Genomic DNA, 27,877 nt, shown 5'->3' with positions numbered 1-27,877 from the left:
AAAATAACAAATGTATATAAAAAGTGTATGATATGTAAAGGTGCCTTTAAATTCAAATTAATGGGCGCCAAAAACAAACTTAATTTATGGTCGTAAATTTGATACTGGTCCTTTAAAAGGCAATGGAAGGCTGAGCTCACGATTAAAAGGGGCGGGGCTCAATTGTTCATGCTGCTGCAGGGAGGCGGGGCGTCGTCACACTCAGTCAGAGGACAGTCTGGACGCTTGAACTGCATTAGTGCGCCATCGCACATTGAACAGTCAGTACGTGAAGACGCGCTCGTCAGGATTCCGCGGAGTGTGTCTTACTTAACACGTTTTTTTATTATCTATAAAGGCGTGCTTGCAACATAAAACTGTTTAAAGGATATCGGAGACATCTGTCAGGCTGAGCCTGTGTTTTGTTATTTACACTCTCCGGACTCTTTTGTTTGGCGTGTGATTCCATTGAACTTGGTCCATTGTTGTTGGATGAGAAGCTCAACTTGGCATTGAGGCTACGGAGAAAACAGTGGTAAAAGGCTTTATTATTTATTTACGTAAATTAATTTCTTTGTGCGACCTTTTTTCATGTTCCACAAGGTTCCATTAGAACTTCAGATAAAAGTTCACTGGGTTAGATAAAGATACAATGAAGCATTTGCTCTTCAAGTGTCTTGTATTGATCTTAAGAGGCCAGTCAGAAAGATATGTCAAATGGACTTGGTCCCAAGTTGGTCCCAAAGAGCTTTTTTTGTTGTACAGTTTTGAATGAGTCAGTCTCAGACATTCCTCTACTGTGTGTAGTTTGCTTTGTGCTGTGTATATAATCATGGTATTTCAATATTTTAGGCTTATTTTTTACCCTACATAAATTTATACTTATCTTGGAACTGTATTTCTCAAATTTGTTGTCGGAATGACAGAGAAATAAATTGGTAACAAATTTTATTAATTAGTAATGTTCATTAATAACTTTTTATATATTCTTTAGCCCAATAAGTGTATATTGAGTTGTGTACTACATAGGCTAAATGAAATACATTGATTCAGATGCTGATATTTACATGTTATTTCATTAATAATATCAGGCTTATTGTTTTATATTATTTGATGTTTGAAAAGTTTGCAGTATTCGTTTGTCTTTGGCTTTTTATCAGCTATGTGCGGTACACTGACCTTTGTTTTTTATATATATGGAAAGATCTTATTCCCATTAAATCAGTTAATCATAACTTCTGTTTTAGAGGCAATATAATTTTACTCAACAATCTGCATTTCACCTTTCAGATTGAGAGTCTGGGGCTTTTGCAGGCTACTAATGCACACGATTGTGAAAGTGAGTTAGCAGTTAACAAGTGATCTCTAATGGGGGGCTTTGACATGTGCTGCTTGTTGGGATTGCAAACTAAAGGTGAAGACAAGGAGCTTGTGATTTTGAGTCATTAGTATAATGGTGCCAAATGCCTGGTTGGACCTTGGAGCTGATGTTAGGGCAGTTAGTGTGCTACTTGTGTCCGAGTTGAAGAAAAAGTGGGAGATGAAATGTTATGTAACCACTTGGGGGAATTAAATGGTCCACGTTGCAATGAAACAGGAATCCAGTGAAGCATTCCAAGAACTTCTTGTGAATTTCCAGATGTATTCTCCATATATATCGTCCTGAACCTATTGGCCACATCTGTTGCATAATGCGCATAGGTCAGATGGCTGCATTTTCACAGTTCGTTACTCTAACGGCCCACACTGTTGTTTGGCAAGCGCTCTGGTATTGTAAAAGGTTATCAGAGTGAAATTGATTGACCCTAATGGGTTGTCTCAACAACACAATCAACTTTTGAGTATCCTGGTTTGACTTCTTCTTCTTCTTATATATATATATATATATATATATATATATATATATATATATATATATATATATATATATATATATATATAATATTTGAAAAGAATCTTAATTTGTCATCTAAGCCTTTTAATTCCTCTTTCATGACCAAATGATCACCACCACAAGCTTATGTGAAAGTAATAAAAAATGATAACTTGTTGTGTTGTGTGGTCCAGGGCTTTGACCCTTAACCTTTGACATTTTTATCATTCTTGGTGTCAATATTTGTGAAAGGTGGCATTAGTGTCTCTTAGCAACCCTGGTGCCAGAGCTCTGAGGTCAGTATCTGCCCAGACAGGACTATACAGGTCACCGTATACCTGGAGTTAAAGCTGCCTGGTTAATATCCTGAGCTCATTATGATATCCCAGTTAGGAGAGCAGGCAGAGACACAGTTCTGGCCTAAATTTTAGCATGGGATATGTGGGCCAAGGTCGTTTTGTGTGTGTGTGTGTGTGTGTGTGTGTGTGTGTGTGTGTGTGTGTGTGTGTGTGTGTGTTATAAGGCTGACCTGCCAGATGGATGGATAAATGCAGTGTGTTCTTTTTCCACTCTTTATTTTTTCTTTCCTCATTTTCTCTTTGATTTCTTACCTTACAACCCCATTCCCTCTATTCTTTCACTTTTAAAATGGGTTTTCATGCAAGAATTTGCATTCGCCCAGACTTTCTTAAAGACTGACAATTTCTTCACCCCAAAATTAAAATCCTGTCATTATCCAGTCCTCCTCGTGTTGTTCCAAACCTGTACAGTATGTAGGGCTGCATGATTTGAGGGGGAAAAAATTGAATTGCATTTTTTTTTTTTTCTGATAAAAATTGTGCTTGTGTTTTAAAATGGCATTAAAAAAAAGAACCACATGCTTGTTTGTAGGGCGGCAAAATTTGGTCAAAATATGTATTCTATTTCAAAGTCCATATTATTACTATTAATTATTTAAAAAAAATGTTTTATTATAATTATTAGTCTGTTACAACTAAATAAATATGACACAAAATAAGAAATATTAGTATATTAAGTTACTATATGTACTATATTATATATATGTAATATATGAAATATAAAGTATATATTAGTATCAATATATTATATATTAGTATCAAAATATTTTTTTATATATAATATAATATAATATAATAGTAAACAATATAAAGCTTTTAGACAATGAAAATCCCTGATCATTTTGTAAATGAATGCAGTGCTGCACATTACTCTGAAATGCCCACCTCATAAATTTACAGTATTTAATTAAAATGCAGCCTTTGAGATTTGATAATCACACTAAGCCATTTCATGATTTGTTTTACTTTGATTAATACCTGCCTGTATGCTGTTATTTTTTACTACAGATCACAAAGACATTTTTCTAAGAATCTTCATTCATCTCACCAGTTAATACTCAACTCACTAGTTCAGCATTGATCACGGCACCATAAATTGCACCATAACAATTAGTGGCGAAATAAATGCTTTAATAGCTATTTTGCTATTACATTATAGCAATCAAATAAGAAAGTGTATGTACTAATGTATATTTTGATTTCATGTTGACATGAAATGCATCAGCAGCATCTTGCTTGGCACTTGAGTGAGTGTGTGTGGATGGATCTGTAGTAATATAACTGGCTGCTTGCCCATCCACTGCTGCTGTGATGTGATTTAGCTGCAGCAGTACGAAGTGTGGAGACTCGCATCAACTCTATGAATAATTCTTAGTTCGGTGCTCAATCATCAGGGTGGCCTTCTTGTGACTCAGCACAGCAGCATGAGTCAGTTGTGCTGCTCGGACAGCCTTACTCCCCTCTGTTGTAATCAGCCCAGCTGTCGACACACACACTACAGGGGGTCAACATATCTGTGTTCAAAGGGACTAAAGTTCAACCGGGGGGCTTTGAAAGCATAACCTTCCTAAATTTATCCCTCAGGTTTGCGTGTAAGTTGTCCGTTATGGTGGTTAGTTAATCATGGGTGTTCCTGGCCTTTCTAGATAACAAAACTTCAACATCCACCCATCCCGGTTGTGTTATGAGAGACATTTGCAGATTTTGTGTTGAAGTTAAACCATATTAAGTCGAAGATCAAACTGTAGGCTATAAGATTGAAAGTTAAAACCAATATTTTATAATACTGGTTAAATCATCTTTTTATTTAACGTGCACTATGTTCAAAAAATTGGGGTCGGTAAGATTTTGTCTCTAAAACTCACCAAGGATGCATTTATTTGATCAAAAATACAGTAAGACAGTACTATTGTGAAATATTACTATAATTTAAAATAGCTTTTTTTTATTTGAATATGTTTTAAAATGTTATTTATTCCTGTGTTGGCAAAGCTGAATTTTCAGCATCATTATTCCAATCTTCAGTGTCACATGATCCTTCAGAAATCATTCTAATATGCTGATTTGGTGCCCAGGAAACATTTCTTATTATAATCAATGTGGAAAACAGTTGTGCTGCCTAACATTTTTGTGGAAACCATGACGCATGATTTGTTTTTAGGATTCTTTGATTAATAGAAAGTTTAAAAGAACAGCATTTATTTGACATAGGAATGTTTAGAAACATTATAAGTATCTTTACTGTCATATATATATATATATATCAATCATATGGTTTAAAATTGATATATATACAGTGCCCTCCACAATTATTGGCACCCTTAGTAATTATGAGCAAAAGCAGCTGTGAAAATAAATCTGCATTGTTTATCCTTTTGATCTTTCATTCAAAAAATTCACAAAATTATAACCTTTCATTTAAGGAAAATAATTGAAAGTGGGGGGAAACTTACATTATGAAATAAATGTTTTTCTCCAAAACACGTTGGCCACAATTATTGGCACCCTTTTATTCAAAACTTTTTGCAAGATAACAGCTCTGAGTCTTCACCTATAATGCCTGATGAGTTTGGAGAACACCTGACAAGAGATCAGAGACCATTCCTTCATGCAGAATCTCTCCAGATCCTTCAGATTCCCAGCTCCATGTTGGTGCTTCTTCTCTTCAGTTCACTCCACTCATTCTCTTTAGGGTTCAGGTCAGGGAACTGGGAAGACCATGGCAGAAGCTTCATTTTGTGCTCAGTGACGCATTTTTGTGTTGGATTTGATGTTTGTTTTGGATCATTGTCCTGATGGAAGATCCAAGCACATCCCATTATTGGATTTCTAGCAGAAGCGGTCAGGTTTTGATTTATCTGTTGGTATTTTATAGAATCCATCATACCATGTATCTGAACAAGATGTCCAGGACCTCCAGCAGAAAAATAGGCCCACAACATTAAAGATCCAGCAGTATATTTAACCGTGGGCATGGGGTACTTTTTATCCATGTGTGCACCAAACCCATCTGGTGGGTTTGCTGCCAAAAAGCTCTTTTTTTAGTTTCATCTGACCATAGAAGCTGGTCCCGTTTGAAGTTCCAGTCTTGACTGACAACTGAATATGCTGGAGATTGTTTTTGGATGAGAGCAGAGGATTTTTCTTGAAACCCTCCCGAACAACTTGTGGGGATGTAGGTGTTGTTTGATCATTCTTTTTAGGCTTTCTGAGACTCAAGACTCAACTAATCTCTGCAATTCTCCAGCTGTGGTCCTTGGAGAGTCTTTGTCCACTCAAACTTTCCTCCTCACTTCACATTAGGACGATTTAGACACACGTCCTCTTCCAGAGAGATTTGTAACATCTTTAGTTGATTGGAATGTCTTAATTATTGCCCTGATAGTGGAAATGGGGATTTTCAATGTTTTGGGTATTTTCTTACACACACTTTCTATTTTGTGAAGCTCAATAATCTTTTGCTGCACATCAGAACTATATTCTTTGGTTTTACTCATTGTGATGAATGATTACAGGAATTTGGCCTTTGTGTTTCCTCATGTTTATATTCCTGTGGAACAGGAAGTCATGGCTGGACAATTTCATGCTCCTAGTTACCCTGGTGTGCTAAAAAAATGTAAATATGAATGGGAATATACTTCAGAGATATTTTACTCATAAGAATTTCTAGGGGTGCCAATAATTGTGGCAAACATGTATTGGAGAAAAACATTTATTTCATAATGTGAGTTTCCCCCCACTTTCAACTGTTTTCCTTCAATGAAAGGTTAGGATTTTGTGAATTTTTTGAATCAAATATCAAAAGGATAAACAATGCAGATTTATTTTCACATCCACCTTTGCTCATAATTACTAAGGGTGCCAATAATTGTGGAGGGCACTCTGTATATATATATATGTATATATATGTATATATAACGCAATTTTATATATATTTATTTATATATATATTACACAATTTTATATTTATTTATTTATATATTTATTTTACGCAATTTTATATATATTTATATATTTATTTTACGCAATTTTATATATATTTATTTATTGTATGTATATATATATATATTTATTTATATATATTTTACGCAATTTTATTTTGGATTATCAGATCATTTTTATTTTATGTTTAATATTTTTGATGCAAAATTGTTTTTGAGCAGCACGGCATGCCATTTATTATACAATGACAGGAAATGTCTGCAAGATATTGTTAGCTTTTATGTAGAAGACTTTGAACTTGGGAAAACTGTATTGCATTCATATCAAACCTCAAGGGAAAGTAAAACTATTTTAACCACGACTCTGTCTTGCCAAGAGTCAATATTTTTGCACTGTCTCCTCTCCTCGTGAACTTGAATATGACAACCCGAGCTCTCTGCTTCAAGCCCAGCTGAGGCCTCAGGAATCTGACATACTAGAGGCAAAGAAGCGTATTCCTCTGAAACTAAACCTCCTGCCGTCCTACAGGCTGACCCCCACTGACACCAGGCAATGAGCCAGTTCTTCTGATTCCAAGAAGACCAAAGCCCTGTAGCGTATAGTCCATAGGAATCCTGTCATATGACCTTGTTTAACTTTTTGTTAACTAGTGTAGCTTGCAGTCATTATTAACTGACTTGATATTAATCTGCTGTGTTTTCATAAGGAAGCTATGATGTGGATTCCTGGAAAATTAAAACAGAAACTGTTTCAACTGTTTTATTTTATTTTTTTATTATTTCTTTAAACCTCTTTTGGCCAGAATAAACTGCAAAAAGTGGACTGGAATTTATTCTGGTAGTAGTCAGAAGTCTTTATGGTAATTTTAACTATAGGCATTAGTAGTAATGTGAACTATTGTGAAAATTATTGGTGAGTCTGGTGACTACTAATTTTCTATGTAATCAACTCATACTCATTGATGGGGAACTAGTTCCTTCAAATACTCCAGCCTGAAGTAATTTGGCGCTTAAGTAACCTTGCTTTGGTTTCAAGATGATGACTGTCGTGTCAAATTTCAGACTGAGATTCATTTCTGTCTCATTATTGAGATGACAAATTCATGATTACTTTGTTGTTTGATAGTGTTGAAAGTTGTGAAACTGGTTTAAGTCACTGTAATCATGTGGCAGCCAAAAGATACTCCTTTGAGCAAATGACAGGTGATTTCCTTTGGGTTGAGCCACACATTTTTGGAGGGACAGTATCGGCATCACTCCCTGCCAAAGTGGCTCTCCACTTGAGTGTCCTGTTTCTCTTTAAGTCCAAACCTCGAAGCACATTATTTCTATTACCTGGCACAGCCCAACAACTAGTCTGGCCACATTTCACACATAGATAGCATTTTAATTTAGTAGCCACTTTCTGTGGGCTTTGGCTCTTTGCTTTTTTGTCTTGCTTCCAAGCCGTTAATGTTGCCATTAGTGTGTTTATCACCTTTTATTGAACTGCAATATGTCAGTTTATTGATGTTGCTCATTAATGATACTCGTGTTTATCCTGAACTAAGATGACACCAGAGACAAAGACGATAAAAGCCAGAACAATTTCCATAGCCCTTTTGTGGACACTTGCTTGTGTACTACTTTTTCACAGAGAGAAAAGGAAGAACATTCATTTTTGTTTTTCACTGTCTCTTCATTTGTACATTATTCTTTACATTCTCTTATGTTTCTCCTCTCCATTGCTCATATCTCTCCCCATCATTCACTTTCAATCAGTTTCCTTCTTTCTCATAGAATAACAGGTGGTCTCCCTCACGCATGTGGCTGGTGAAAAGAGAAAAGGAGCAATTATTTTCTCCATTAGTGTCCATTTCCCATCCCAGATGCTCTTGGCTTTACTTGAGTAATCCAATATCCTTATAGATTCATAACATATGCCCTCTGTCACTCAGTGTCATTATACTCAAAGTAACCCACAAATGTGGCCCGAATTCATGGACACATGACCCATACATGTGTGGAAAAATCATGTGTGGTCTTCAGAATGTTTATATTTCCATAGATTACTAGCAATTTAGCAGTTGTGTTTCTTTCAAAATAGATCAACAATGGATTAATTGACCCTTCACTAAGCTTCGGCCAGTTACTGTTGCTTGTGGTCGCTTTTAGACCAGATTTACAGAACTTGCCACAGGAATGAAGTGGGGATTTATTATTTTATTTTATTTTATTTTATTTTATTTTATTATTTTTTTATTTTTATTTTATTTTCCAAACCTATTGTCCTATAGGGTCATGGGGATTCTGGAGCATCTTGGGGATTTTGGGATTTCCTGAACTTGCCACAGGAATGAAGTGGGGATTTATTTTATTTTATATTTTATTTTATTTTATTTTATTTTATTTTATTTTATTTTATTTTATTTATTCCATCCATCCATCCATCCATCCATCCATCCATCCATCCATCCATCCATCCATCCATCCATCCATCCATCCATCCATCCATCCATCCATCCATCCATCCATCCATCCATCCATCCATCCATCCATCCATCCATCCATCCATCCATCCATCCATCCATCCATCCATCCATCCATCCATCCATCCATCCATCCATCCATCCATCCATCCATCCATCCATCCATCCATCCATCCATCCATCCATCCATCCATCCATCCATCCATCCATCCATCCATCCATCCATCCATCCATCCATCCATCCATCCATCCATCCATCCATCCATCCATCCATCCATCCATCCATCCATCCATCCATCCATCCATCCATCCATCCATCCATCCATCCATCCATCCATCCATCCATCCATCCATCCATCCATCCATCCATCCATCCATCCATCCATCCATCCATCCATCCATCCATCCATCCATCCATCCATCCATCCATCCATCCATCCATCCATCCATCCATCCATCCATCCATCCATCCATCCATCCATCCATCCATCCATCCATCCATCCATCCATCCATCCATCCATCCATCCATCCATCCATCCATCCATCCATCCATCCATCCATCCATCCATCCATCCATCCATCCATCCATCCATCCATCCATCCATCCATCCATCCATCCATCCATCCATCCATCCATCCATCCATCCATCCATCCATCCATCCATCCATCCATCCATCCATCCATCCATCCATCCATCCATCCATCCATCCATCCATCCATCCATCCATCCATCCATCCATCCATCCATCCATCCATCCATCCATCCATCCATCCATCCCAAACCTATTGTCCTATAGGGTCATGGGGATTCTGGAGCATCTTGGGGATTTGGGGATTTTTCTTTTTCATTTCATTTGATTTCATATTTAATTCCTCTAAACATTTTGTCCTAGGGTCATGGGGAATGCTAGAGTGTCTCGGCCCATTTTTATTTTATATCTTATTTTATTTATTTTATTTTATTATTTCTCTAATCCTCTGGTCATGGGGATGTTGGAGCGTCACTGGGAATTTTTTGGGGGGATCATTAAGATTTATTTTATTTTTATTTCTCTAAACCTCTGGTCATGGGATCATTGGGATTTCTTATTAGTTTAGTTTAGTTTAGTTTTGTTTAGTTTAGTTTAGTTGGCAAGCTTTCACAAAATTGGTGAACTATCACAATTCCAAAGGTAAGAATGTCTTCTGAGGTCTAGTTGTAGTCAAGGCCATATTAGATACATTTCTCTTACTTTTGTTTGTGTAAAGGGATTGACTTATACTTCAGATTGTTTCTTCTTTAAGATCTATTTTATTTTATAAGCCTGTTTATTTAAGTCTATTGTGAACGTTGTGACTTTGCTTCCACAGTTTCAGTGTCTTTGAGGGTAGACAGTTGGGCGTTTCCAGAGGCGTTGTAGAGGAACACTTATACGCTCCAGTAAACTCAGACACTAGGTCAGTGAGTGTGTTGAAGGTGGAGTGTTGTATTGATTGGCTCAGTTAGGCTTCCTATTTTAAACGACGGGAATCAATCATGGTCTTTAAGTATTGTTGATTTCAGATTAAGTGATTTGGGCAGCATTTAACACGATTGCGACTAGAAAAATATGCCATGGTGATGCTATTGAAACTACATTTACCAAAGGCACTGCCTGTAGGATCATAAGTACCAAAATACTGTAGTTGCTGCAGTTATTATTACTTCTGCATTGCATTAATTTGTGTTGGCTACCATTGTCATAATATTTTGGTGGCAACCATGGTAAATATTTGTAATAGTGACTGTGCATTGAGTGCAATTAATTCTGCTTTGAGAAATAGATCTGTTACTGAACTCTCAAAATGTTGGAGCTACTCTTCTCTTCTAACCAGGAACATCTGGTTTAAGGGTGTAAAGTGAGTGGACCTTGCTCTTTTCAGACCTAGTAGAGCTGAACCGCACTGACAGGTGTGCGTTAACAATCAGTGCTTGAACCACATCATGCGTGCATGCATAAATATACAAAGACTGTCGTCACCATGTTGAGTCACCGCTTGAGAGGACTTACATTGGTACAACTTAATTGGTATTTTGTCATTGCAGGAGAGTTGGAACTGTCTAATGCTTTGTAGACGTCACAATTACAGTAATTACACGTTTCTGACTAGTAAATGTCTTTTTCAAACTGAAGTTCAGAATAGCTTTAAAGAAAGTCTGAACTAAGTGTAAATGAAGATAATTTTTTGTGTAATTTTTTTTTTTTTTTTTTTTTTTTTTAAAGGCTGTGATAGGCTATGTATTAGGTTCCCCATACGTTTTTTTTTCAGGTGCAAGGGATTGTGAGAAGTCTTGTTGTGGGCTCTGAGATTGTCTTTTTAGGTCATTCAGACAGGATTGTTTCAATTGAAAGCTGTTCAGGAGTATTTGGTGATTTCTCTCTCAATGTATAATATAGCTAAGTCGAGACCAGTCTTAGAATTATTCAGCTCTTTAGGATGTAAAAAAAAAAAAAATAAATAAATAAATGAATGAATGTTGCAAGTTTGGCTTTCTCATGGTGCTCTTGTATCCTTTTGATGCCAATGGGGAATTCCTATGAGCAAAACAGAAAGTTGTAAATTATAGAGACCTTCCTTTTCATGGGTGCTGCCTTGAAAAATGCTGCTTGACTGGTGTCTTGTGTACCTGTGAAGGAAGTTGTTTTGAAAGACAGGCTTTATATTGTCTATAATGTATAACACAAACAACTTGAGCCTCTTTTGCCAGTGACTCATGCTGTAGACACATTTATTGTTTCACATTTTCCTACAGAAATGGCAGGATTGGTAAAAATCAGTTTTTCGAATTATCCAAAATGGTTCAACTTTTGAACCTAGAGAGAAAAGATGAATGACAACAAGTTGTCCAAAGTCTGCATTTCACAATTCAAAGATATTTGAGAAGGTCATCTGAGAAATATCATCTTTATCTGTTTGACTTCAGCAAAGTGCTTCATAAATTGTAGCTGTGTGGAGAACTGAGCGTTGGTGGAGGAACATGATGGCTCACAGATGGCTCACAGTCGCCGACTGGGGTAAACTGTGGCACTTTTCAGATAAGTTGCCAAATACACCTAATTATATTTCAAAGCGAAATGGAAAAACATTTGTATGATTATAGGGGCATAGAAATATAACTTGTGGTCCCATTTAAGCCGTGGCATGTCATGGGGTAATTTGAGTTGAGGAATAAATTAATAATTTATATTTCAAATAAAATTATGAACATAAATGAGAAAATAAAACTATAAATTAGAAGGTTCCATCCCTAATGTACAAGTATTATTTTTTCTGCATTGTATTTGCATTTTTAATAACCAGCCATGAAAAGGGTTAATATTCAGATTATTTGAATAATCCACCATTTAAAAATAGTATTTTAATTATTAATAGCAGTAGAATTTGTGATGAAGCAATTTAACCATTTTGCAATGACACTTTTAATAGTAAGCTAACTATTTTATATTATATTTAATTCATGGCTAATCTTTTTCCAGATAATTTAATGGTTTTATACACTGGCAAATTCACCACACATGATTTATGAATTGTGTAAAGTAGTGTAAAAAAAAGTGGCAAGTACAATAAATATACAAGTGTACAAAATGCATATATATGTATATGTATATATATATATATATATATATATATATATATATATGTATATATGTATATGTATGTATGTGTGTATATGCATTTTGTACACTTGTATGTTTATTTATTTATTGTACTTGGCACTTATTTATTGTACTTGTACTTCATAGCAATAGAGCACTTTTACATTGAAAATTGTTTTTTGGAATATATACAGTACAGTCCAAAAGTTTGGAACCACTAAGATTTTTAATGTTTTTAAAAGAAGTTTCGTCTGCTCACCAAGGCTACATTTATTTAATTAAAAATACAGTAAAAAACAGTAATATTGTGAAATATTATTACAATTTAAAATAACTGTTTTCTATTTGAATATATTTCACAAAGTAATTTATTCCTGTGATGGCAAAGCTGAATTTTCAGCATCATTACTCCAGTCTTCAGTGTCACATGATCCTTCAGAAATCATTCTAATATGCTGATCTGCTGCTCAAGAAACATTTAATGTGTACAATTGTACAAAATATTTGTGTACAATATTTTTTTTCAGGATTATTTGATGAATAGAAAGTTCAAAAGAACAGTGTTTATCTGAAATCTAATCTTTTGTAACATTTATAAATGTCTTTACTGCCACTTTTGATTGATTTAATGCATCCTTGCTGAATAAAAGTATTCATTTCTTTCATTTCTTTTCAAAAAAATAAAAATTGACCCCAAACTTTTGAACGGTAGTGTATAATGTTACAGAAGCTTTGTATTTCAGATAAATGCTGTTCTTTTGAACTTTCTATTCATCAAGGTTTTCAACATTGAAAATAATCATAAATGTTTATTGAGCAGCAAATCAGCATATTAGAATGATTTCTGAAGGATCATGTGACACTGAAGACTGGAGTAACGATGCTGAAAATTCAGCTTTGCATCACAGGAATAAATTACTTTGTCAAATATATTTAAATAGTACACAGTTATTTTAAATTGGAATAATATTTCACAATATTACTGTTTTTTACTGTATTTTTAATTAAATAAATGTAGCCTTGGTGAGCAGATGAAACTTCTTTTAAAAACATTAAAAATCTTAGTGGTTCCAAACTTTTGGACTGTACTGTATATATATTAGACCTGGATAAATTTGATTTGACATAAAATTGAATTTTTACTACAATGCAAAAAAAAATCACTTTGAAATAAAAAGCTTTACCATTAAAGATTGTGCTTATATGATGGGCCCTTTCTAAAGTGGTCATGTGACATAAATACAGCACAGTTTGCTATAGATTAAGGGGGCGACTTACCCACTCTCCCCATCAGAAATGTTCAGAGGCACGTAAAATTGGCCTCATTTTCTGTCTGTCTGAGATGTTGGATGGAAATGCCCTGTGAGGACTGTGGCCAGCCTGCTGGCTCGCAGTCGTGTAGCACCTCTGCCAAGATGGCACCACCCGATGTGTGTCTGCTTTTCTTCAACACTCATGCCTGTGTGTCCTAGACACACGGGCCCCAAAACTGCCGGCAACACCCAAGGAAGACACGGCACTGCTGGCTCACTCCTTCTCATTCTCGTCTGTGCTGTTTGGAAAGGGTTATGGGCCTAAATTCCAGGCGGACATTATTCTTAGCCTTCAAACCAGATTATGCCATTTGCATTTTCAAAAGCGATCGTTATTTGTCCTCTTAGCCAGGGTTTAAAGTTTTCTGATTGTGTGCAGAATTACACAGCTGTGAGAGGATTGCTGGCTAAATCTGAACCCATGGGCATTTGGCAGAGGAAAACAGCAGGAATGTGGAGTGGAAAGGATGTGGAAAGTTAATCATCTACTTGATTAGTAGGGCCACGTTCTGTCTGTTTATATGCTGTGATTACAGAGCTGCAACCTTCACCTTGCTGAAAAGTGACTGGCAAGAAGAATGATTCCTGTAAAATGTGAGCCATAATAGTGGTTTTGACGAAAAGGTAAAGCTTCTTTTAGAGGTATCGTTAAACGTGAAGTCAGACTGAATGGTTGAAAGACGTAAGGGTGTGTTTGTGTGTGGCACATGAGGCTCGCTGGTTTAAACACGGTTTTTAGTGTTTTCTACGTTCTAGTGTGTAATCCCTGTGGTTAGTTTCAGCATGTTTGGCAGAGAAACTCAAAGCACAAGCACACACAGTATATCTGTTTACTCTGCTGGCTGCCGAATGCCAACTAAGCTAATGCATAATATCCTGCCTTGGCCAAGCCGAGAGAAAACTTTCAGAAACCAGACTGGGAAGCTGATAGTACTCTGTAGTGTGGTTGAACTTTGTGTGTGTTTCTTTGTCTTTCAGCTTGTTGATTGAGTTATATTCTGTTAATGATCCTGCCATCTCCCTGTAATAGTTTAACCAAAATTGAGAACGTAGTCATCATTTACTGACCTTATGTCATTTTAAACCTGTATGACTTTCCTTCCTCTGTGAAGCAGAAAGAGTGACTTTTTTTAACACTTGTGTGGCACTGAAAACCTGTAACAACTTTTGGGTTCCCACAAAAAAAAAAATCTCAAAACATTTGGGGAAGTAGTTATACCCTGGGTGAGTAAAGTCAGTACGTTTTAGTCTAATGCGAAAACATTAACTAGCATTATCGGGAAAAAGAAAATCCTCTCCAGGTCAAAATGACCTGAACGCAACCTGAGGGTTAAGTAATATCTTGGTATCTTCAGTATAATGTTAGGTGGATGAGGACTAGTGCTGTCAAGCTTCATAAAGATGCAAAAAACAAACAAAAAAAGTAGTTCATATGACTATGCAATATATCCCCCAGTCTTCTGAAGCCATACAATAGCTTTGTGACTAAAATCTGAAAAATCCTGCACCCTCTTTTCTGATTTGTGAACAAACCGTTCATGTCTGTGTTTCTCAAAAGCATCGTTGGCTAAATTGAGACCATTGGTGGCAGTGGTTCTGCAATCTACTTAGGCTTCCAATGCTTTTTGGGAAACGTAGCTTTTCAGATGAATCGGCTGGTCTTGTTCTCAAAACTAGTCTGAATGATTGGTTCACAAATCTGGTTCTTGAGTTCAACGGTCATTGGTTTAAATGGTCAATGGCTCAAAATGGTCATATGACGTCTGAAGGTGTCCTTTGTGAAGCTTCAAAACTTCAGGAAACCTTAATTGTGATTGCATGGCAAAGAGCGACCAGGACAGTCTTCAAAATGTATACTTTACACACGTGTTGCTTTTCAAACAATGTTTGTGTGCACATATACGTACATGTTTTGGTCTTAACTCTTCACTGTCACTGCTTTATTGAGTGTGTTTGTATCAACACAGGTGCACATATAAGTGTTGTGCCCACAGTGTTGGACCGAATGTATACACACATTTACGTTTATCACAGTTTCAAATATTTTTTTCTAGAGTGTTTATGGGTGTGAGAAGGGATTCTATTGGTTGATTTGGTGGGTGTCTTCATGTCTTCCCCATTATATTTCCATCTGTTTATTCACCACCTAATATCAGTGTCTATATTAGGCCTCCGGCCTGTGGAGGCGTTAACAGGAAAAACGGGTTGTAACTGTAGTCAATAATAACATCTGAAAACCGTACGGCTCTTTTATGCTTTCAACCAGTTCCTGGTTTCAATGAAAATTTTGTTGTGAATGCGTATGTTATATCGCTTTCTTGCAACCATACAGGACAACATTTAAAGTTTACTAACATGTTAGGGACTATATAAGGATGATATTTTGTTAATCATCCTAAGAAAGTAAAATTGTAATGAATATTTGTTCTTAATTTTTAATATAGAAGGCCTACATTGACATGGACCATGTTGACACTGTAACCACCAGCGGTATGAAATTAAAAACATTTGATATTTTACAGCTGCATAGAAAATACATCACAGTTTAATTATTTTATGACAGATAGCAGCAGCACTGAATATCAAACTGTGGTGTGACTCTCATGCAGACAGTGCAATGCTGTCCTTCCTGGAGTAGCCTATTGTCTACCCTTGCTTAAGTATTTGTAGTATTACAGCATACTACAAATTTAACAGCAATCAAATCAGCCTTAAACAATCAAAACTGTATTGACCTTTTATTGGCTGATTTGACTGCTGTTAAGTGTTTAATATGGGGGGCATTGTGCCAGGCAGACAGGAATCCTCTGTGTTTTACGGTTGACACCATCAACCTCTCCAAGAGCGGGGACTCTTAAAGGGATGTTAAGTCTTAAAGAGATTATGTACTGTCTGGACGTTAATCAAATGGATGAATGTGCCTCAATCCTGCTGTCCTAGATCTAAATTAATCTCAGGCTGGTGTAGGCCTGTGTGACAGTTCACTCTTATTACTTATGAATGGGAGAAACTATAAAGCGCAATATGGCAGAATACGTCCTGCCTTCTAAACAAAAGAGCCAATCGCTGATTGGTAAAGTCATTTGCCGTTACAATCTCCGGTTCCTATAGAAACTTGAGACTTACGCTTAGTACTGCACATGTGCATTGGCTGGTCTAGCTTGAAAAATCAGCTTTTTGAGCACAAGAAACAACATTCATGGTACAATTTATGTCAGATTTTGTTGCTGATTTGAATATGTTATATTCTGAGTTGAGATTTCAGGATTTCCCCCATTCAAATAGATAGGACTTGGTATTGGATGTCTAAAATAGCTGCCCGGAGGCATTGCAAATATGGCTGCTGAGTGAACAGACTTTACTCGAAAGGGACTTTGATGTTACTAAGACAAATATAACAAGTAAGCTTAAATATATAGCATTTTTTACTATGAAGATCATTTATAGAGCTCCTCATTCAAGTAGATCCCACGCAAAATTCAAGGTAAATGAATAAAGCTTTAATAATTTTAATTTGCTTATTTGAAATCTAACATGAATGGTTTCTTTCTTTCATTCTTTCTTTCTTTCTTTCTTTCTTTCTTTCTTTCTTTCTTGCTTTCTTGCTTTCTTTCTTGGTTGCATGCTTAAAGCAGATTAAACTGATTAGTTCACTTCAGATTTCCTGTTTCCTGATAATTTACTCACCCCCATGTCATCCATGTATGTATGTATGTATGTATGTCTGTCTTCAGTCAAAAAGAAATTAAGGTTTTTGAGGAAAACATTCCAGGATTATTCTCCTTTTAGTGGACTTCACTGGGGTTCAATGGGTTGAAGGTCCAAACTGCAGTTTCAATGCAGCTTCAAATGTGCCACGCATTACGTAATCACGTTGGAAAGGTCACATGTGATGTAGGCGGAAGTACCATGGTAGGATGAAAAATCTCATTTTCTCCTCCAACTTCAAAATCATCCGACATCTTTGTTTTACCTTTTTTTTTGTAAAGGCCGTTTGACTTAGTCTTTGCACGTTCGCTTTGTAGACACTGGATCGGTGCTTCCGCCTACATGACCTTTCCAACCTGATTAGGTAATGCGTGGCGCATCGCAGAGCAGTGCAAGACAAGCATCTGTGGTTAAAAAGTATATTATTTTATTTTATTTTTTAGAAAATGACCGATTGTTTTGCTAGATAAGACCCTTATTCCTCGGCTGGTGTCGTGTTGAAGCTGCATTGAAACTGCTATTTGGACCTTCAACCCGTTGAACCCCAGTAAAGTCCACTATATGAAATCCTGGAATGTTTTCCTCAAAAACCTTAATTTCTTTTCAACTGAAGAAAGAAAGACATAAACATCTTTGACATAGGGGTGAGTAAATTATCAGGAAATTTTAATTCTGAAGTGAACTAATCCTTCAATTTTAAAAAAAGTTCGTAATTTTATGCTGTAATGTGAATACAGTCATGACTGACAAGGTTGCAGGTGCTTCATTACATGTCATGTCTAAAGCGTGACTACAGTATATTCTGATGTAATGTGTAATATTCATCATTTTTGCTTAAATAAAACATGGTAATGAGTTCCAGAGTTGTGTACCATAATAACAGAAAGCTGCTGTTGTTTTGGAAGAATAGTTATATTTTCTAGAGCGTGTTATTACCCTGTTTAATAAGTAATGAGTACTCTTAAAAGATTAAAACCGATCTATAAATAAAAATACAATAACATTAAGTGACAGCTGGCGTTTCATTTAGTGGAGCGTCTCATCTGACTTCCTTCCTTCCATGTGCTTTGCATGAGAGGACACTTTATGCAAGAGATCGTGACATCATGAGTTAAGAGCATGGGATGAATGATCCTTGTGGTTAAGATGTGAATCATTTATACCATAGTTGCTTTATTTTTCCTGGTCTTAATCTCTGGTTGGTGACTTGCATACATAAAAGTGCGTTGTATAAATACGGCTGTGGGTTTGATGGCCACATTCATACTCAAACCTCAAAATATTTCTACATTTTAACCCACAATCCATCCCTTGTTTTTCTACCGTCATTGCCATAACGACCTCCTGCCAGACGAGACAGACTAATATATTTTTTCTTGTGAGAGTATTTGTGTGTTTCACGCTTAGGAATGTTGACGAGACCGTAGCGGGTCTCCTGGTATCCCGGTTTGGAGGCTGTGAAACGAGGCCCCGCTGAAACGAGGCCCTGCAGATGTGTGGTTAGACCCTCACTGAGTTTGATCACGAGGGTCCGAGCAGCTGTAAAGTTGTAGGTCTCCAGTGAGTTCTGATATGTACACACATGTCCAGAGGCAGAGAGAGATTTTTAGCTGGTGTGTTGTCTTTCAGGAGCTGTTAGGATTTTGTACTGATGTGTAATGATGCTGAACACAAATGACATGCTCTGAAATCCCCTGAGTTGTAGCTGTTAATGAAGCGTTTAGACGCTGTGATTGCTGGAAATAGGCATGAAAAGGACCAAAGACTTTGTGGGTTTTTTTTTTTTTTTTTTTTTTAAGCTTGGTTCATGACAACCAGTTCATGACAGTTGACAACACAGTTCACAAAAAGTATGTATTAATTAATTATTAAAAATGACCAATTCAGAAAAAAAATTCTATAGTTTTGTAATGACAGTTCAGTTTTGAATGGTAAAGTTTTACTCATTTAATTTTAAATTTCATTTTTTTTTTTTTTCAGGATTAAAAATACTTAGCACAGTTGAATTAATAGAACAAACAGAATTAATTTATAGAAAACCAGTTAAAGTCCCCATGAAATAAATTTTTTATTTTATTTTTTTTTTTTACTTTTAGTATGAATATGTTAGTGTTCCAAAACAATGGCACACAGTATATGGGATAGGGAGCGATTCAGTGTAAATATGCTTTCCATTGGGGCAAATCAAGTCAAACTGCCGCAGTGCGCACAGTCTGCTCCGGTCCAGAGGCACGATAGCACAGAGCGGATCATATGCGTGAGTCGGCGCATACCAGAAAACCTGTTGGACCCATTTGAATTCTGCACGGAATGCTATATTTTAAAGCGATTATGAAGATTAGGATGAGAAATGGTTAGAAATTAGGAGGAAATTGCTGCTTTACCAAGCTCAACAGCTCTGGCAAGCTGTTATATAAACACAAAGCTATTGGCTATTTTTAAAAAGGGGAGGAGCAGTTCGATATGCCCTGCCCTGTCTTTGTTTCAGTGGAAATTACGCCAACACATGCTGCACATTCCAAGGCACTTCAGTTGGCCTTTAAATATATAATTAATCATGCCCTGTGAGCCATATATACATTGCTTAATAAGGGATTTTCCTACCACTGGAGCAATAGAGCTGTTCAGTTGTGATTTATGACATTAATTTGTAGGCTAATTCGACATGGGTTCCCATGGGAATACCCAAGCGGTTTTCGAATTACTTAAAATGAGGGCTGAGGTTAATATTACTTTGACATAAATTACATACAAGCCTGTGTATTTTAAAATGGCATTGTAAGATCTATAATGTTAAAATAACTTTTCTTTTTTTCCTTTTTTTGATATCGTTTCACCATTTGAATATATATTTAAATCCATTTGATGCAATACAGTTTTGTCTTTACCATTACTTTTTTTTTTTATTTGCTTAAAATTTACAAAATTTATGTAATGAGCAGTACATCATGAATCCATCTTCCAAACCGTGTTTTTGTCTTATCCTGAATCACTACAGTACACTTATATCAAGTGTTTATATATGGATTATTTTAGACCGAGTGTAGCCCAGTACCTGCATGACTCGTCATATATATAACCAGAATACAGCTACAGTGTTCTTCCACAAGACGCATGCAGTTTTATTTATTAACTGCTAGAGTGCCAAAAGTTACATAGTGTACCTTTTAATTCAAGCTCATTATATCCTGATGTTAAAATTGCCCTTTCTTGATTATGTTGATTTTTATATATGATCAAAATCCTTTACACAGGAACTAGTGTGTCTTGAATTTCTGTGCATTCGTACAAACACAGATACAACATATTTATCTGGACCCTGGAGTGGGGCGATATGCTGTGATTCAACAATGAGGTCAATCTGCCAGCGGGCAGAGCTGAATCCTCCACAGGGACGCCTAGTTCTTTGACTCAAGTGGAGAGCTTATCATTTATCAAACCCTCCTCTGTTCTCTCACAGCTACAGTCGCTCAATGGGCTTTTGTTGTCAGAGATGCAAATGTTTTGGTGGGGTGACGTGTCTTTGGAATATTGTTGCCTGGATCTCATTCATCCAGATGGCATGCACACAACCCGGGGGTGGCTATAAAGTCATGTTTGAAAACATGGAGAATTACGAACAACCGTCTAGACGGCAACAAGCAAAGCCTGCTCCGATTCATGTTTTCACCTTAGTTTCAGAGAAATCAGACTTTTTTTTAGGCTTTTGTTTGTTGTGCAACTCTTTGATCAGAGTTTGTTTGAGTGATTGGTGTGCTTAAGTCTTGTGTTTGCTGTTGGTGGTCAGTCAAGGCTAATAGGCCTCCCCTGTGTAAAGAAGCAGATAATCAGATTATTAAACCATAAATCACAGCGCCCAGTTGGGGATCAAAAAAGTTCACAGTGAACCCAAAGAGCACTTGAATTCTCTTGTGTTCAGTCGTTCTCTTTTTATACTTTCCCTTTGTTTCGTACCCTCTACAGTGACATTACAATAGGATGATACAACCGCCATTACTCTTCCAAGACATGCAATATGTTTCCCTTTAAGAGAAAGGATGCGGAGAAGCAAAGAAAAAAATAGAAAAAAGGAAAGAGTGGTTGGAATCATGAACTGGTTGTAGCTCATGCAGTAGCTTACATGCAATAAGAATGAATAATAATAAATGTATATATATATATATATATATATATATATATATATATATATATATATATATATATATATATATATATATATATATATATATATATATATATATATATATATATATATATATATATATATATATATATATATATATATATATATATATATAAGCTTTTTAAAAGCTTAACAGAATGTTGTACTCCATCTTTCATTGTTTATTGTACTTGTTTATTAATATATTTTCTTAATTCATGTATTTATTATTCATACTTATTACATGCTTTTGTTTATGTATTTATTTGCTTGCCTAATATGTACACATCCAAGCCATCTTAAACCACCTTTAGCCATTGCTAATCAGTATCTGGAAAGTCTACTAATGGAAATAAATGTTATACTGTTTGTTCATTCTTCCTCAGATTACTAGAAGAATTACAAAACCCAAATAGTTAATTGGAACTAGAATGATTAAAGTACCTAGTTACGTATGAAAAGGAAGGAGCAGTCAAAAGGAAGGGTGAAAAATGTAAGAAAGGTGTCAAGGGAAAAGGAAAAACTACCTTGTCAGCAGGTCTGGATGGAAAATCTCAAGCAGCTGCAGTGGTGTACAACAGAGTAAAGGTCTAGATTTCCACATGATATAAGAGTCTGGCACATACTACAGAGAATTCTGCACTGGAAGGAGTTGAATTTAAGAAGAAATGCAACCCTTTACAAGTCTGTGCTCCCAGGATCCTTTGAGATCATGGTTATGTAATCATGAAGTGAATGTGGATTTGGAAAGAAGGGATTTGTGACTTGGATTTGTGCCTTGGAACGCATTACTGCCCGATATCTGCATTGCACCCTTTTATTTGTTTTCATTCGTACATTGTGTTCTTTTTTTAAGCAAGGCTACTTTCATTAAACTTTCTTTACTGTTTGGAATAGCAATGTTCTTTTACTAAATTACAATTTCAGTTCTATGTTACTTTTTGAATATAGCAGTATTTGCACACAGGTTCAAGGGAGGATTCTCTTGTATGCTTTTCCAGGATAATTTTTGGAGCACTGATGTCCAATGCCAATTCTGTCACTATAGAAGTCAATAATGCATTTTTTTTGAAAGTCGATCTTAGGCTCTAGAATTTGGCATGCCGTTTGTGTGGTTTAATTCCAGATTCCTCAATTGAGTAAACAGATGGTTCAAAAGTTCATAGCAAGCCGTGTTGGAACTGTACAAAGCTTTGGTTTATGTGGCGATGTTGTGACCACCATGCAAAAGTAAATCCTTCAGCAACAGGAGCTCTGTAAATCAACACTCGTGCAACGTGTCACCCTTTCATGACCGCACTTCCTCCAAGAACAATAAAAAGGCTCCTGGCTTATGGGATGAAATGGGAATTCCTTTTTTAACCTCTTCCACCTCTCCGTTGATGTGTTATGTAATACTTCAAGTGGCTTTAGTGGTGAAATGCTTAGTTTTTTTTCACCTCCTTTTTCTTTTTCAAAGCCAAGTTTCCATTGTAATGAATCCGTTTAAAATTTAGCATGTGATGTCAACAGCATGGCCCAAAATCTCCAGAAATTCAAATTATCATGTACATTTCGACTCAAGTTCTAAAATAAAAGAGAGTCTGTCTCAGATTAGGTAATAAAATGTTGGCTGTGTAAAATAAAATGACATTTATTGTTTCTTTTCTCTTCTGTTATAGGTCAGTTGTCAGATGTTGAAGGCAGGACACTGTACTTTAGGATAAAAATGGCCATGTGTCCTAGATTCTTGGAAGAGTTTTCATCCTGACCACTGTCCTGGATCTACACCATCAGAGGAAAGAGTGACCCATCTCTTGGCAAAAAAAAAAAAAAAACTGGTGATTTTATCTTTCTGTGGACAGTATTTGAGAAGTTATCATGCCTATTCTGAAGCAGCTTGTATCCTCGTCCTCCCAGTCAAAGCGGCGCTCTCGTGCTGACCTGACTGCAGAGATGATCAGTGCACCTCTGGGAGACTTCCGTCACACTATGCATGTGGGGCGAGGAGGCGACGCGTTTGGGGACACCTCCTTTCTTAGCAGCCGCTCAGGGGAGCCACCAAGGGAGCCGGAGGTACAGCAGAGCTCACCTAAACAGAGCCTCCTTTCCCGTACGTTCCGAAGCAGCAAGCGCTCCCAGTCGGTCAATCGTGACAAGCCTGACAAATCCAAACTGGCGCCCCCCAGTGGCTCGCCAAGTTATGTTAAAAACGCAATCTCGCTGCCATATTTGAATGATGACAATGCAGGACGAGGTACTGATATCCACCTTCCCAAGAGCGTGTCCTCAAGTCCTCTAAAGAATGTTCCGGAAGTTGATGGAAAGCCGCTTAACGGAGCCGCAGCACCCACTGTATCGGACTTGGAGCTGGATGAGAGGAATTTTGGTGAGCTGACCGACTTGCGTCCGTCAGTTCCTTACACCGGAGGCATGAAACATGCAGAGTCCATCATGTCCTTCCACATCGATCTGGGTCCCTCCATGCTGGGCGACATCCTGAGCGTGATGGACAAGAAGGGCTTAGATGATGACGATCTGGGATTCGAAGAGGGGAAGAGTAGCGAGGGCCGCAGTTCGCCGCCCCAGAGTCCTCCCAATGAAGTGGAGGAAGAGGACCCCCTTCCTCCGATCCGACCCCCACGCCAGAGGCCGGGCACCAACCCTTACACTCCAGAGCTCCAAACCAGGAACCATCAACACCTGGACAGCTGTTCGGTCTCAAGTTCAGGGTCCACCGCGCTGGAGGAAAAACCCCACAATCAGATTTATGAGGGGAATATGGACGACATCAAGTACAGCTCACCTCGAGTGCAAGACGACACGGACTTCTCCTACATGGATGACGATGATGACGATGAGATTAGGGTGTAAAATGAACTGTAAGTTGCCAGAACAGTCTTTGCAAAGACTAAAAGAAGTGGTGAAGGTGGGTTGTGGTCGATTGGTGGATGCAAAGCTTGTACATTGATGTGGAGGACTGATTTTATAATGGAGATGAAAGGGAAAACGTATGTTTTAGCCCTTGCTAAATGCTTTTTCACTACAATTCATAGTTCAGGCAAACAAACCCTCTGTTACTAGCGACTTTTGCCAGAGCCGCCACAGCTGTGAGAGGAATGTGCTTGTGTGTTTGCATATGCCGAGGCAAGGGAATTCCATTTCAAATGGTAATTACAGTCTCGTGAGTATCGTTAATAAATTCCAGTGTTGACCACTGGGAATGCTGATACTGGAGGTTTGCGTAGAACCAAGCCTCATATTCTCCCATGATCGACGCAATACTCGGATGAAGCTCGCCTTATGCCTTTGGACTCGGAAAATGCTTCCAAACTAATGCCAACAGTCTTAAGTTTCCTGTTTTACAGTTTTTGATTCCATCTTTAAGTTATATCCTAAATTTTTGCCTTGTACACAAAACTGTATTGATGTAAATGTTGAATTGATGATTGGAATACCATAAACGTGTTTGGAGGTTCAACAGAACGTTTTATCTCTGGCATATGTTACCTTTTTACTGTGGAGAGTTGTTTATGTAGTAGATCTGGACTTTGTCATGTGGTCCATGTGTGTTTAAGGGGATTTCCTGTCAGGTCACATGAAATTCTCAATCGTGGAGACTTTAGATACAGAAACCGAAAGCAGGGGAGACATTGCTTTACTTGGAGGCAGTAGAATCAGTCTAAGTGGAACCATTGATGACTTGTCAATTTTGTATGTGTGAATGAGGATTGATGTCAAGAGGGCTGAGAAGTGTGCTATTTGATTATCATTGTATAGGCTCAGAGAGGTAGCTCTCTCATTCAGGGTCTAGTCTAGTGCCTCGAACTTCAAACCATGCTCATGAGCAGAAGTGGCTATAGAGGGTTTTCATCTCTGAATGACTCTTGTAGTTCTTTGTATTTTTGTATTTAGGTTTTCAAGAGAGATCAACACACCGTGATAAGACTGTAACTTGTATAGCCACTCTGTGAGTTAGTGCCATACCCTCTGCCTCGGTTAAACATAGACAGAAATGTACTTTATTAAAATTCTTTAAAATCTCAAAATTAGCAAACTTGATCCACCATGCAATATTATGTTAGTCATGTAAAGCTTTCACGTAATTTTTCTGAGAAGCGTGTAATTTCTGCACCACTAACAACACCAAAATGAAATCCATAAATGATAATAATAAAGTTTATTTATAGGTCATTTTGGAGTCTTTAAATAGATTCCATAACATTAGCTCAGCTAATCATGGAAGTTTGGGGGGGCGGGGCTACGCGTTTGCTTGACGAATGCCAGATGCGAATGTTGTAAACTTTTCAAAAAACATGACTCATTTTTGAAATTCTGTTTAGAGTTGCAGAAATTACACACTTCACATTTAGGTCTCTATTAGGAGAATTTCACAAACTAGCAAGAAAAAAAGATGTTAAAACTGACAAGATACTTAACACTATAGGCTTCAGTTTACCACAGAAAACATCAAATAATTGCCATTGATTAACATCCTGGTATCCCAGCAAGTATTAACTGTTCATTGTGCACTTTGGAAAATAAATTTTTTTTCTATCACACAGTTATATTTTGGGGAGATAATTTAACAGTGTTCCACTCTTGATATATGTACATCATGTTTAGTTATTCATTTAATGTATATTTGAGTTTTTTGACTGATGTTATTGTTTAGTCAACAGTGCTGGCCCTGTAATCTGACATAAGCACACTAGAAGCTGAAGAGAACACCATTTTGTAGAATTGGTTATATTTGTAAACAGTTGGTTTCTGTGATATAGAATCTTTGTACAGATTTCTGTGGCCTTTTACCTTCACTTTGTGATCTGTTTTGCATCAGCTTTAACACTCTTAAGACTACAACTACATTATTTGCTTGCTCATCTGTTTTTCATTGGTTTGTGAAATCAGCATGTCTGTACAGAGGAACAAGGTACGATTAATAAGAACTCTGAAAAAGAAACCGAGGGATGTTTGTAATGCGGACTCTGTGTTTTCTGTGTATAGAATGGTTTGGTTAAAGGGCTTTATTAAAGGGGTACGAGGGGCTTGTGTTGCCTTATATCTGGTTGAAAAGCTGCATTATGCCGTTTTGTCTGCAAGCACAAATGGAGGATAATCAAACGTGCCAATTTTTTTCTTTTCCTCTCTTTTATTGCCCTTTAATTTTTGTTTATTTTATGGGTTAAGGAAGTGGTCTTGGAGATATCACGCTGCACGCAAAGTTTTTGAAGCTGACCAGATGTGCGGGACTGGATTTGTGAGACTGAAATTGTGCTGGAATGCTGGACTGTAACAGGTTTTGAGAGCACCAGGGCTCCCTCTACAGTTTGAGTAGTTTTCTTTCAGGCCATTAATACTTTCATTTCTATGCTTAGAAAGACAACAGTATCCATATACGATAGCATAGAAGTTACTATAGTTTCTTTGCTTGATTACTATATGAGCACAGGTGTATCGCACAACATCTTCCTACAATTCCTTTAGAAAATGGTTGACAAACACTAAAGTATAGTATAAAACCATCTCAAGTATTTGCTGTTTATCTTTTTCTCACTTAATGTCTGTATCATTCTGTACTGAAATAATATATATATTGACCTGCCTCACTTTCCCTTGCAAAATAACAGTTCTATTTTTCAATAAAAGAGAAAGCTGATAAACTTCACCAGAAGGCCATAATTTGTACTGATGTTCATGAGTGTCAATGTTAATCATTATTTAAGAGTAAAATACCTCAGCAAGTTTGTTCATGTTGTAGTTATCCAATGTTTTGCAGATTTGCATGCTTAATAACCATCCTCAGGCTGAAAACTACTGTATCAAAGCTGTTTCAGTGTGTTGACTCAGGGAAATCTACCACTTGTTTCTGCTGATGAAACAGATCTGACAGATTAATTCCAGAGTCACATTATATTATTAAGTGGTGGACCTAAATAAGTAATAATCATAATAAAATAACTAATAAATAACTTAATTAAAATGAAGAGACACCTCTACAAATGTGAAACATGGACAGAACCTCTCTATGACTATACTGTCTTTAATTTAGATGGCCTACTGTTCCTAAATTAAATTAACGCATTCTTAAAAGGCCCGTACACACCAAAGACAATAACTAAATATAAAAGAAAAGTGGAGTCGGAATCGGTTTCAGAACGTTTGTTTTGGGCTCAGCTGGATGAACTATAAAATCATTCCCGCCAATCAGAATTCATTCTGCTTTAAGTGCTTGAGCATTTAAAGCGGCAGATGACAGAAAAAGAATATCGCCCGCTGGTGTGGACGTTAATATAATGATCGTTTTAGTGTGTACGCCAAAACGGGCCTTTGCAAAGTTTCTTCCAAACTGAAATGAACACTCTTAGTTTTTTTGGATTTGAATGGAAATACACTGGGTTAGGGAAAGCGGGTTCAAGGTGAAAATGAGCTATATAGTGAGGACACCATGAGTTGACATCAAATGAGATTAATGT

The 27,877-nt window shown here is 36.9% G+C and overlaps 1 protein-coding gene across 1 annotated transcript; it reads left to right on the top strand.

Annotated features, from left to right (window-relative positions):
- The first annotated feature begins 121 nt into the window (after positions 1-121).
- On the top strand, positions 122-27,069 carry cdc42ep4b (CDC42 effector protein (Rho GTPase binding) 4b). The gene is made up of 2 exons (XM_048170222.1): positions 122-514; positions 23,084-27,069. The coding sequence occupies exon 2, from the start codon at positions 23,283-23,285 to the stop codon at positions 24,273-24,275; it is 993 nt and encodes a 330-aa protein (XP_048026179.1). The 5' UTR covers positions 122-514; positions 23,084-23,282; the 3' UTR covers positions 24,276-27,069.
- Positions 27,070-27,877: the final 808 nt, after the last annotated feature.

This window comes from Megalobrama amblycephala, linkage group LG20, assembly GCF_018812025.1.
Source record: "Megalobrama amblycephala isolate DHTTF-2021 linkage group LG20, ASM1881202v1, whole genome shotgun sequence".
NCBI lineage: Eukaryota > Metazoa > Chordata > Actinopteri > Cypriniformes > Xenocyprididae > Megalobrama > Megalobrama amblycephala.
The sequence above is the reverse complement of the archived record's forward strand: the minus strand, read 5'-3'. Positions and strand labels throughout refer to the sequence as shown.